General features: G+C 45.3%; 1 protein-coding gene across 1 annotated transcript; it reads left to right on the plus strand.

The window, feature by feature from the left end:
* Positions 1–509: 509 nt before the first annotated feature.
* lrp10 (low density lipoprotein receptor-related protein 10) lies at positions 510–8,733 on the plus strand. The gene is given in 11 exon segments (XM_080022916.1): positions 510–595; positions 1,512–1,709; positions 1,853–1,885; positions 2,019–2,163; positions 2,635–2,825; positions 3,710–4,329; positions 4,790–5,226; positions 6,113–6,307; positions 7,173–7,302; positions 7,989–8,365; positions 8,367–8,733. Coding segments are annotated over 10 exon segments (2,427 nt in total). The 5' UTR covers positions 510–595; positions 1,512–1,660; the 3' UTR covers positions 8,617–8,733.
* The last annotated feature ends 4,837 nt before the right edge of the window (positions 8,734–13,570 follow it).

A 13,570-nucleotide genomic window follows, 5' to 3' on the forward strand; every position in this document is an offset into this window, starting at 1 on the left:
GATCCCCCCTCTGGATGGGGCGACGTCCGTTCCTCGCCGACCGCCGAGCAAGTCCGCGATCGGTGTCGCCGCACGCATGCGCACGCGACGAATCCGAGCGCGTTCCATTGGCGAATGAATGCATTTATTCGCGTGTCCGCCGTCGCGAGGCATTGAGCGACACAAACACGCGAGGCCTCGTGACGTTTACCGTGCGCACGTTGAACATTAATCACGTACGTTTTGCGTGAACAGTGGTTCGCTTTCTCGCGCTACTGGGCTGTTCAATACCTGAGCGGATACCCGCGTAGGCCTGCTTGATGTTGCCACCTAGTGGTGAAACGTGGAAACGCCTTCTTTTTCGGTTTTATTTATTATTATTATTATTTTTTGTTATAATTATTGCACGCACAAATACAAATAACTTTTAAATAATTTTTTTTTTTTAAATACAACTCATGTTTATAAGAAAGTCAAATACATGGAACAAAAAAAAAAAAAAAAACTTGAAAAAAAATCGGACTTTCAAAACCACTCCCGCTGACACTGAGCGACGCCGAAAGAAAATGCGGAAGTCAAGCAGAAGTTGTCAACAAGAAAAAGGCCCACGGAGACGGTAAGCTAGCCGCGTCGCGCCGCGTATGTCGCCTCTGCCCTCTCGCTCCCGAAATGACATTTAAAAGCGTGTGTTTCGTGGCGCAGAGCGAGGCGTCCGTCCTGACGGACGGTTCTCGGGATGTCACGACATTGAAACGCGGCGTGGTTTAAAAAAAAAAAAAAAGAACAAGGAAGTTAGCGCTAGCATTAGCTCACTAGCTGCCTGTTAAAAGCCGCTTGGGTTTGATAAAAGCTTCTTTACGGAGGACGGGAACCGAGAGTTTCTAGTTGGTGTAATTGTTTTGTGAATGACATATTTATTTGTTGATGGAATATTTCATTCATAAGTGGGTTGAGAAAAAGTGGTTTACGTACTTTGTTTGCCCAATTGAATCGCGTTCAAATCATTATTTGTTCGATCACTGTTTGTTTTTAATTTTTTTTACTAGTTCTACTCGTTTTGTTTATGACCCGTAGGGCCTTTTTTTAAATGGAAAAAAGAGAAAGCGAAAGCACGGATCAGTCTCTCCCTTCCGCTGAACAGCAGGTAAACTGGTCAATAGAAAGTGAGATTTGCCTCGTGTGAAGCGACGGGGAGTATATCGATAATATCGATACGCCGAACGACCATTGATTTGCTCGTGTGGTTTTGTAAGTAGTCGGCGAGGATTAATCTTGGGAGCGACAGCTTATCTCGGTTTGGAGGGTAATGGGGCAGGAAACGAACGGTTGGTGCGAACGTCGCGTTCCTGATCACAGAGGCCTCCACCTTTCAAGGCAACACATAGTACACCATTGTTTTCCTTTTCCCATTTACTCTTAGGCTCGTTTGCTCGCTCGTTTGGCTCTTGGAACATTTCCCTGCGACGCTAGCAGACTAATGGTTGGATGTTGGCGGTCGTCCAAGCTTCACTCCCTCTTCTGTCTCCTTCCAGGTGAAATCTTCCAGCACCAGGCCCTTTTCCCGGGATGGCGCCTCTCTGACCAACGTTTTTACCCATGTGTTTTTTTTTTTTTGTTTTTGTTTTTTAAACCTTTTGTTTTTTGTGATTTTTGGACATTGTCAACGCCACCCATTACCAAAATGACAGTCTCCTGCAACCTATCTAACCTCATAGTATTCTACCTAATAGGTATGGTCTGTCTGTTGGACGCGTTTGCACATAACATGGCATTTAACAGCACATTTCAGATCTACGACCGTCAAGTTGTGAAAAAGTAGGTATTCATGCATGGCTAACTTGGTGTGTTTTTTTTTTTCCTGCTTATTTCGCAGCTGGAAGTCAGTTCAAGTCTGCATTCTGTTTTGGTAAGGATCGTTTAATTCTGCATTGTCAGTGTTATGTTCCCTTTTAAATGCAATGGTTATAATGGACAGTTGTCTGAATGTGTACATTCATATAATGCAAACATGTTTGCTCTTTCCGTTCTCTTCCTCTCAGCTCATTGTGGACACTTTCCCCAAGTCCTGGATAGCAAACAGGGAGAAATCAGGAGCTCGGCTTACTCCAGTTGGTCCTACCGCTTTGGTCCAACCTATGACTGCTGGACCATCAAGGGTGATGAAGGGGAGGCAATTGTTCTTAGGTACTGGCCTTGGAGGGCTGCACTTGAGTTTTTTTTATTTTTGTTGTTGTTGTTGTTTTTTTAATCAAAATACAGGTACTCCTCACTTAACGGCCGAGTTCCGTTCCTAGGACCAGTGTTATTTCACAGTAAGGGGGCGTGGCGATTGTGAAGGCTAGTGTAGTGAATACTGACAGACTGCGGGAACGAAAATGAGAATGGTGATGCGGGATGAGATGCGTGACGCAGAGACGCCACGCACGCAGCGTACAATACAGACTGGTCAGAGAGCTGGTCGTAAGTCTGAATGATCGTTAAACAGGTAGGTCGTTAAGTGAGGACTACCTGTACATTCCTGTATCTACACTGGAACTCATGAACAAATGACTTGTTTTGAAGGTTATATTTTTTTTGTTTTCCTATCCTCAGTTCTAGTCCCATACTAGATACCATCCTGTTTTGTATTAAACACCCCCTTTCCCCTCTCCAAAGCTTTTCCCAGTTTTCGGTGCGGTGCAAGAAAGAATGGGTGTCCATCAGGTCATCAGTGGGCGGCGAACCCGTCGTCCTGTGCGGCCCTAAGCCACGCCCCATGGAGTTCCCAGGGGGAAACATCACAGTGGTTCACCATTTCCTTCCGCATCTGTATCCCGTGTCGTCATTTCTGCTGAACTACGCTAGAGGTGCCGCTTTGTTGCTCTCTCTCTCTCTCTCTCTCTCTCTCTCTCTCTCTCTCTGTGTATACACTATGTTTCAGGATACATGGGCCACTATTCAATATACCTCAATACATTGTCATTATCAATCCAACCATGTATGGCAGTTGAATGTCATTAATGAATAATTTATTAACTATGTAACTATCTAACGTGTTGCTAGCTATATTACATGAATTAAATATTAATAGATGGATACTTTATTCATCCCCGGGGGGAAATAGCAATGTCCCAGCAGCTCACATGAAAAAAATAGGCAGTGATAATAACAACCAATAAAATATAAATATGAAAAGCAGCAGTATATGGGGAAAAAACCTCAGTTTAATGTACACTATAAAAAAATATATGGCACGATAATGGAATTTACAACTTAAGAATTTAACCAATAAAAATAGAATGAAGGATAAACCAGACAACAAACAAACAAAAAAAAAAGTGTGTGTGTGTGTGTGTGTGTGTGTGTGTGTGTGTGTGTGTGTGTGTGTGTGTGTGTGTGTGTGTGTGTGTGTGTGTGTGTGTGTGTGTGTGTGTGTGTGTGTGTGTGTGTGTGTTTGTAGACCTGGTACTATTTTCCTATGTGGTTGTTTTGAAAATCAGTACAGTATTCTGTTGTTTTGTGGGGTTTTTTGCCTCGGGCAGCTCGCAGTCAGTCAGTATCTTGCATAAGGTCACTTAAGCTGGGCCGATTATTTTTCACACACACGCTTTTGACGTGTGTCCTGAACAATGCTCTGTCCATCCACTTGCTGGATCAGCGTTGGGCTAATCCTGTCAAGTTCTCATGTTCTTCCTTTTCCTTCCTTGTATTCGTCCTGATGCTTTTCCCTCCTCTCTCCTCCCCTATGCAGACAGCGGAGAGTGCCCGTCAACATCCTTCCAGTGCCGGGGCGGGCGGTGCCTGCCGCCGTCCTGGCGCTGTAATGGCCAGGTGGAGTGCGTTGGGGAGGGTGGAGGCCTCGGCTCGGACGAACAGGGCTGTGACGGAGAGCAGGACGCACGCGAAACCGCCATCGGCGAGCAAGGTCGCGGCGTGCCACAGGCGGAGGAGACCACAGTTGGGGCCTACACGGAGAGAAATGGCGTCGGGGACTCTGAGAGACGGGGGCCCTCGGACAGGACAGGACCAGCAGACAGGGCGGCGGAGCGGACTGGCGAGTCTGGCCTGTGGGAGCTGCTAAAGGAGAAGGAGGAGGAGACGGCCCAGGTGCACCATGAGCGGCCGCAGGGTCGCAGGGAGCCCACCGTGACGGCTGCCCCCGTGGAGTGGCCCTGTGGCGGGCTCATCCAGACCTTCTACGGGACATTCCGCCCTCCGCCGATTCGAGGAACCCCACTGCTATGCGTGTGGACCCTGGACCCGCACGACTCCAGGCCTCTGAGGCTGGACCTGCAGCAGCTCGAGCTCGGACCTGGAGACACCATGATGGTGCACGACAGGCAGCAAGGCACCGGGGAACTCGTTAAGATTGTGAGTTTATGTGACAAGAAAGACGACGGTTCATTTATTTAGTTACTCTTTTGTCGTTTCGGGTCTTCCCTCAGCCATACTACGACCACAAAAATGAACAAGCCTCGTGTCTAGTAGGGCTAGGCAATATGTCGCTATAATCTCAAGATCATGAGACTAGATATCGTCAAGGATTTTAATTATTGTGATGTGGTTTAATGTTTCTTTTGAACTTCATAGACTGTTCTAGCTGTTCGAATGAATATAATAATATCCATATAAGTAATAACTGTTTATCTTGTGTGTCAATATCGTCTGCAAGTACTAATAGTCATCCCCCAAAAAATCGCCACCATCAATATCAAGTTATTCGACTAACGATATTATGATATTTTGTCAATATCAACCAGCCCTAATGTCCATTTTTTTTGAGCTTTGTTTGACAGTGTCCTCATGTGCACGGGCTCTCCCACTTGTACAGATCACCAGCGCCTCCAACTACAAGTCCGTTCAGGTTGAGTCCCGGACCGGCCTGCTGTCGCTCACCTACCAGACCCTCCTGGACTCTCTAGGGCGGGGCTTCAACGCCACGTTCCGCGTTGGTGGCTACTGCCCCCCGTGGGAGGGCCGGTGTGGCGGCGCAGCGGGGGGGTGCTATACCCAGGAGCAGCGCTGCGACGGCCGGTGGGACTGCCCCGAGACCGGGAGGGACGAGGCCGGGTGCCGGGGCTGCAGCCGGGAGCAGTTTCCCTGCGGCGGGGCAGGGCAGAGAGCGGTGGCTCCTGGCCACTTTGTGGGAAGACCCATGTGTTACCCTGCCCAGGAGCGATGCAACTACCAGCTGTACTGTCCCGATGGCAGCGACGAGAGGGACTGCTCCGTGTGCAAACCCGGAACCTTCCACTGTGACAGTGACAGGTAGGGGTGGGAGATGGTTAGAGACAATATTATTCAACACCAAAATTGTTATATGTCCACAAAAGTAATAAAAGCAATAAACAAAAGTAGTGAATACTGCCAAATACATCAGTTATTAATATACACTTTTAAAATAATGTTGCTGTCTAGGTTAAAAAACACCCCTTCTACCAATTTGACCTATTATCAATACAAGCAGCTTTCATAGTGTCGAGCGTCAGTGAGCTGACGCTAACTCTAAGAAATTGACATTCCACATTCTACAGACCTTTTAGTTTTATGATTATCTGCCGCTGGCTGATATTGGCAAAATCTAATTTTGACGAATAGCTCACTGCTGATAATTTGACAATATTTTGGGCTTGGGGATGTAGGGGCTTTTTCATAACATCATTTACACACAATAAATATTTGAGAGACTATGATTAGTACTGTGGATATTATGACCAAGCAGGTAGAGGCGTTCATTAGAACAGGCTGAAGTTCAGAATATTGTACTGCTTTTCTGTAGTGCCATCTTAAAGACAACATTGAGCTATATCACAATATCACATAACTAAAATCCCAGACGATATCTAGTCCTATAACGCAATTTTGATATTGCACCTATGTACTGTATAGCTCAGAACTACATCTAAGAAATACCAGAGAAACACCGGCATTCATGCAATTTCTAAAGCATTTTGATATCCAGTACCAGTTGTAAAACGCTTCACAAGTAACATGTTTTTTTGAACAAAGCCCAATCAGTTATTAAATTGTCAACATGTCAGTCTTTGTAGCATTTTATTTTATTTCATTACTTGTGCTTAAAAGGGAAAACTTGTCAAAGTGAGTGTATATATGTGAATATAAACACACCGATGTGCCACTGTGTCCTGGCAAGGTGTGTGTTTGAGAGCTGGCGCTGCGACGGTCAGAAGGACTGCAAGGACGAGACGGACGAACTCAACTGCACCGTCATCCTGCCCCGCAAGGTCATCACCGCGGCCACGGTCGGCAGCTTGATCTGTGGCCTGCTGCTGGTCATTGCCATGGCCTGCACCTGCAAGCTCTACTCACTGAGGACCAGGGAGTACAGGTGATTGTGACGACTGTCTGTCTGTGCTCAGCATCCTGCTTAAGTCTCTATTACTGGGCAGGTGTCTTGCTGATGGATGGATGGATGGATGGATGGATGGATGGATGGATAGGTCGATACTTAATTTATCCCTGGAGGAAAGAAATGTATTGCAATGTCCCCGCAGCTCACATCCAAACATTAGGCAGCAGGGTTCTTACCAGGTCCTTAAAGTGCTTGAATTTTGTCCTCAGAAATGTAAGAACTGGTATCCCCTGAAAAAAGCCCCTTTTATGCTGAAGTGCTTGAAAAGTCCTTGGGAAAAAAAAAAGCGATCATTGAAAACCTGTGATATTCTCTCTGTTTTTTTTAAATTCAAATTCTACCGTAGAAAAAAAAATTCCACAATGGCTTTTACGACATGACGATGCCAGGGAAGTGTACACTTAACCCAGTATGGTTGGAAATAGACACTTATAATAGCAGATTACAAATAAATAAATACAGTATATATACACATATACATACAGAGCTTCCATAAGTGCAGGCTGCCGGCCAAACATCCGGCTACTTTATTATATATATTTTTTTATTCTAACAAAACCGTTTTGATGAATAAGTTGCGATTCACTGTGTACATTTACGTCCACTAGCGTCCGCTTTTAAACAAAAAAGAAAAGTGGCAATACACAGGAAAACCCAAAGTAACACACATTGTGTACACAATAAAATAATATGGCAGGATAAATCTGGACAATTAAAGCGGTGAAGTGGTCATAGTTAGTCTTGACAGGTTAGCATTTATGCAGCGTTTTGTTTTTAATTCATTTCATGATTTACCTTTTTACTCATGACTTGGATGTCCGTATTGGCTGCTCCTCCGCAGTATGTTTGCGCCAATCAGCCGGCAGGAGGCGGAGCTTATTCAGCAGCAGGCTCCTCCCTCTTACGGTCAGCTGATTGCGCAGGGCATCATCCCCCCCGTGGAGGACTTCCCCACAGAGAACCCCAACGAGGTGAGCACCCAGAATATGAAAGCACCAAGTTGTCAACCCCAAAATATTGTCATATTGAGTGTGGTGACATCACCCAGCGCTCATGGAGGGTGCGAGTCAAACCGTTTGAAACTTGAATATGGGAGAGTTTAGATTCTGGCCCCGGGATGGAGTGAGATGCTTAAAACAACCAGTACTTACGCAGAATAGACTTATCTTCCATATTGCTGATGTGGTAGAGCTCCATCCTTTTAACATCACTTTTCTCGGCACTTGTTATATTATATTATATCCACAGCCAAATGGATTCCCAGGTGGGGTGGAGGTCGCAGTGGCGGGTGGGTGGGGTGGGTTACTGAAGCAGTTTTATGAGCTGGTGTTGTGGTGGGGGCAGGCGATTATGTGCCTTGATACAAAGTGTGCTCTGTCCATCGTAGCACTGCTCTGTCAAGCTTGGATAAACTGCCGAAATGACACTGATATCGCTTCGGAAATTCAATTTGAGCAACTTTTTATTTTTTATTTTCTAATCGTCTCTTTACCTTTTTTATTTTATTTTATTTCTTCATAACCATCTTTTTTCTCTCTCTCTCTCTCTGTCTCTCTCTGTCTCTCTCTCTCTCTCTCTCTCTCTCTCTCTCTCTCTCTCTCTCTCTCTCTCTCTCTCTCTCTCTCTCTCTCTCTCTCTCTCTCTCTCTCTCTCTCAGACCTCCTCTCTTTCTCTGAGAGGCATCCTTCAGCTCCTCCGCCAAGACGCCGGGAACTCGCCGCGCCGCCGCCGCCGGCCGCGGTTCGTCCGCCGGGCGGTCCGCCGCATGCGGAGGTGGGGCTTGATCCCCCGGCCCCCCTCCCGGCCCACGCAGGCGTCAAGCTCCGCCCAGCAGCCGACGGACGCCCCGGAGCCCACTCAGTCGACCTCCGCCGGCTCCTCGCTGGCCGTGGAGGCGGTCAACCGGCCCGTGCCTCAGAAACTGGGCCTGCTGGCTCAGACGGAGCAGCAGTGTCACGCCGCCGCCAGCGCTCCACCGCCGCTGACCCCGCCCGCGGCCGTCTCATCCCTGCCCCCTCCCCCCTACGCCCCCCCCCGCCCCGGCCTCCCCCCAGACGCCCCCCCTGTACGTCCCGCCCAGCAGCCCCTCTCTGGCCTCCATCTTCCACTCCCTGGGCCTGAGTATCTCCCTTTTCAGGGCCTCGCCTTCCTCCTTCTCCTCCAACTCCATGCCTCTCTCCGCCTCCCCCGCCTTCTCCTCCTCGTCTTCCTCGGACGACGAGGTGCTGCTCATCCCCCTCTCCGAAGACACGGCCTCAGAGGACGACGTGCCCATGCTGACGTGAACCTTCCGCATCGCTGTTCCCCCACCTGCAATCTCCCGGACCCCTGTCTTCCTCCCCGGGCTCAGCCTGGCACACCTAGTCTTTGTGGATTTGTTAAAACTTGAGCGCAGGATTAGGGCCCACGTTGAGGCCCTCATGGCGTCTGGTGCCTTTTATAAAAGAAAAGAACGCTTTGCGTTGGACTTGCTGACATAAGAAACAGAGTATTTGGTGATTGATTGATTGAATTTTCTCTCGAGAAAGTATTTGCGTCGAAGAGAGTTGGAGTGGCTGGTTTGCGAGTGTGAACACATTGTGTGTGTGACTGTGTGCGTGGGAAATGCACTTAACCATGGCAGGCTGTCATTTTGAAGGAGGTGAATTTTGCACAGAATAATGATCCCTGTTCCCTAATACCAAGTCTACTGTCACATTGAATACTAGACTTTGATGTGTGTGTGTGTGTGTGTGTGTGTGTGTGTGTGTGTGTGTGTGTGTGTGTGTGTGTGTGTGTGTGTGTGTGTGTGTGTGTGTGTGTGTGTGTGTGTGTGTGTGTGTGTGTGTGTGTGTGCGCGTGACGCAGATGTGCAAACGCATGTGCATTTAAGTGTTTGGAAAGTCTTACGTAGACAGTGGAGTATGTTTGTAGACCTGGTCCGTCTCCACTTACTTCTGCCACTAACGTACCATCTGATATGGTTCCACAGATGTTATATCCCCTATTTAAGTGCCTTTTTGAGAAGCTTCCTGTAGACACATTCAAATGATTCCTGAAATGACCACTGCACACTGAAACACACACAAAGGCACAGTTGTACACGCAACACGCTGCGCACAGACACGCCGATGGCTTTACTATTACGCGTCTATACTGCAAGCTGGCAATAATGTGCAGGGAAAACCCTGTTTTTTTGTTTTTTTTTGGTTTGTATGGTGACGTAGCTGTTTGCGCACAAGATCATGGATGCGCACGGACATAATTCCTGTCAGAATGTATATAATATGTCACAAAAAAAAAAAATTAGTCAAGACAATCTTGCTGTTGTCTGACGACGCGCGTCTCGTGTAAAAAGGAGATGAGAAGATGAGACGCGGCGGCAGTGAACCCCAAAATTCACAAATGAACCCCGACTGGAATTCCTGGGCCCAAATATCAGGGGAATTGATTGAATTCCACCGCGTCTTGACAGACAGCAACGAATGAACGGACTCGTGGTGTGCCATTTGCGTCTAGGATCTTATTTAGCTTTTGTTTTAGCAAGTTACTCATCATTTCTTCTTAAATCATTGTTTACGTTGCTTTGTTGAATGTATTTGAGTCAACGAGAAGTAGTTGGAAGCTTTTAACTCGCAATGTAATGGTCAAAGATAGTAAAGTGATTTTATGATTTGTTAGGGTCAAATTCACTGTACATAAGTAAAATGTGGCTGAGATTAAACATTTTGCACTTTTACGTGGCGTGCGTCAGTGTCCTTTTTGGATGCAGGTTACAGCATTTCAAAGTTATAGTCAGTAAAAAGGGAAGAGCGTCAAATTCACACGAATATGAAATGCCATACTCCAGAAGAAGAACCAGAACCAGACAAAGAAAAGAACAGATATTTTAATATCTTAAGAAGAGATTGTTTCCTTTCCATATACAAACAACTCGGCCGCTTTCGCTGGGGAGGCCTGCGTAGGACCCAGGGAGCATCACTGAAGGTTGCATTTTACAAAAGCCTGACTTAGGAATCGGTTTTAAAAATCAAAACAAATTGGTCACCATGTCCGTAAGGACAATGGGGAAAAAAAAAAAAAAAAGTTTCTGTCATCCTCAACATACAGGAGATCACAGGATCCCATTTTTGGGGGTCTCTCCTTCGAACAGTTTCTGTGCAGAGCTGGTTAACACCATCCACAGAGGCGGAGGTGGCGCTCCGTCCAGAAATATCCAGAAACAACAAACATTTAGAAACATGGGTTGCAGGCCATCATCCATAATTATACCGAGCCGTCCCATTGGCGTTTATCATGTTCCTCATGATCTGAGCTGAATTAGTTACTCACCTCAACTACCGTCTTGGTCAGATGATATGCCATTCAGGTAATAATAATAAACTTGTATCGCACCTTTCATACAAGAAATGCAGCTCAAGGTGCTTTACAATAAAGACAACACAGTGCTCCACAAAAACAGGGACAGAGTGCCCTAGTCAATGTAATATAAGATGGAAGTTAAAAACCTGCGTGATAGTAATAACAAAATTAAAGATGAAAATAGAATATATGAAATGCGTCAGACGGAAAATAAAACCCACTGAGGAATAATAATGAAATAAAATTAAAATAAAGTTAGAAAAAGTAAAAAATAATGGAATACATAGAATCAAGTGAAATACAACAATTCAAAGAAGTGCAGCATATGTGGCAAGTGCGATTTAAGAGTTTCCGGCCTGTATCAGGAAAGTAACATAGATGGTTAAAGGTTGAAGTGAAGGGATACATTTTTAGCTTTCTCTTTAAAGTACGCTTACTGTTTTTCATACCGTTGCTGGGAAACTCAAAAAAAATTTTTTTTAAATAACAGCAGCAGACGATGGCAGTGTTCTTGAAGGCAAATAGTTGACAAGGCACTGAAGGGAGTAGGTCCTAGCCCATTCAGGGCTTTGCATATAAGGAGGAGGACCTTAAAATCAATTCTGAATGTTACCGGAAGCCAGCGCAGAGCAGCTAGAACTGGACTGGACCTAGCTGCGGTGTTTTGAAGGAGCTTCTTATTTTTTCTTTTTCGGGAGGCCAGTAAAAAGGGGCATTACAGTGATCAACTCGGCTTGAAATAAAGGCGTGAATCAGTTCCTCAGAATCTTTTGGATTTATGAATGGTCGCGCCTACGAATGATCATTTCTTGTAACATTTTTTTAGGGAATCATTAACTGTCACATCTTCAAATCATGTCCCGTTTGTATAAACCACTAACTTTATAACACCTTTGAACGAATCATGAACTCTGTCCCATGTTTGTAGAAATGATCAGTTCATCAACATCAACTCTCTCACATTTTTAAATGAATCCTATCACATTTGTACTAATCACCCATCTGTAGCATTTTTAACAAATCATCACATCTGTTAAACTTTTTGAACAAATTATTTTTCACATTTTAGTACAATATTTGAGTTTAACGTTGCCATGGTGTCTCACTGAAAACATTGATTAGCTCTTTCTTTGCCTGTATATGTCTTAATGTATACATAAAACATATTTGTTTGTGAAATTATATATACAATATTGTCATTTTGAAATCTACATCAATGCAAGTGTTATTGATTCAAAAAGAACAGCAACACAATTAAATAATTATTTTAGACGGAGCTCCATGGTGACTAGTGCTATTTTTAGAACATGCCCTGCGAGCGCCTCACGTGGTCCCTGCAGGCGACCAGGTGCCCAGGTGCCCACCGCGTTGGCTTCCTCTGATTTAGAAAGTATTCTATTGTATTTATGCATTGGCTATTCCATTTTATTTCAATTTATTTTTATTGTATTTTATTCTATATATTTTTTATCTTATTCTTTAAGTATTCCACTTACTGTATTACGTTTTAGGAGTCAGTTAGTCGGTCTATTAGAAAGGAATTTTCTACTTTTTATTTTATTTTATTTTTTATTTTTTCCTAGGACATATTGTGTGCTATCACCGGGTGCGTTGCATTACATTTCACTGCATATATGTATGGAAGTATGTATATGTATGTGACAAATAAAAATCTTGAATCTTGAATCTTGGCTTTTGACATACAACAATATAAATCGTGATACCAGGAATATGCCTTAGGAAGAACAGAAGCTTGAAAGATGCACCTGATTACAGCAATAAAATACTTCAACCACAAATTTTTACTCACTCTCCCCTCAGGGATAAATAAAGTAGGCTGTTGACCAATCAATCAATCACCATTCAAAGGAACAGGAATTGACACATAAACATACAGTATGTGTGTCTGACCTGGATCTCGGTGATCGGGTCAGGGTGGCTGCATAGCAGTGGCTCATTGGTTGGGCTATCGAGCAACAGGTTTAAAACCCCCATCCCCACACACACTCAGGATAGGAGCTCTGTCATGCCTTTTTCTATCTGCTCCTGGCTGATTCCACCTAGCCGCCGCGCTACAATAAACTGTTGTGTCGACAACCCATCGTCTTCTCTGCTGGAGGGCCCTAGAAACGCCACTTGGGCTGCACGTGGTAGGAGGAACTACCCCAGGACGGTTTTTCATAAATAACTCATTAACTCCCTCCCTGCGGCAGGCGGAACTGCCTCAATGTGATAGTGTTATACGACACATTGAATGAAACATTTAAAGATCAACCTCAAATCCCCCGCCTTTTAGTTTTTCAAATTTTTCCAAACTGTACTTCTCTATTCATTGTCAGAACATTTATGTTCCCGCCTTGATTGTCCCGATTTTTATGTTTGTCTATGTATTCGGCCAGCATGTGTCTCTTCTGATTCCGGTTGTTCTCAAACATCTTTTCGCATGCACCCATGAGTTCGTTTATTATTTTCTTTCTTTCTTCTCCTTTTCTATTCTCTTTTTTACCTTTATCTCTTTTTTTCTTATCTGTTTTCCTTTTTCCCCTTTTCTCTGTGTTCCTCCCCTTCTCCCTTTCACTTCATTTGCTGGGAAGCACAGTCGCTTGACCCATCTGCTGGTTCCCTGCCTCTGTTCCTCTGCCTGCCTTTCTTTCGGGGGCGGGGGCGGCGGAAAGGCCATGTTTTACCCCCGCTGCTCTTCTTCTGCCTGCCTTTCTTTCGGGGGCGGGGGAGGCGGAAAGGCCATGTTTCACCCCCTGCTGCTCTTCTCTGCCTTTCTCCCATCGTCTCCCGATGCTGCGCTGCTTGTCTGGACGCCATGATGCCCCCCTTCCGACTCCAACGTCAGATCGTCAAATTGTTTTAATAAAGCCTCTGTGTGGGGCACATATTTACCCT

This window comes from Zeus faber (genome assembly GCF_960531495.2).
Source record: "Zeus faber genome assembly, chromosome: 22".
Taxonomy (NCBI): Eukaryota; Metazoa; Chordata; class Actinopteri; order Zeiformes; family Zeidae; genus Zeus; species Zeus faber.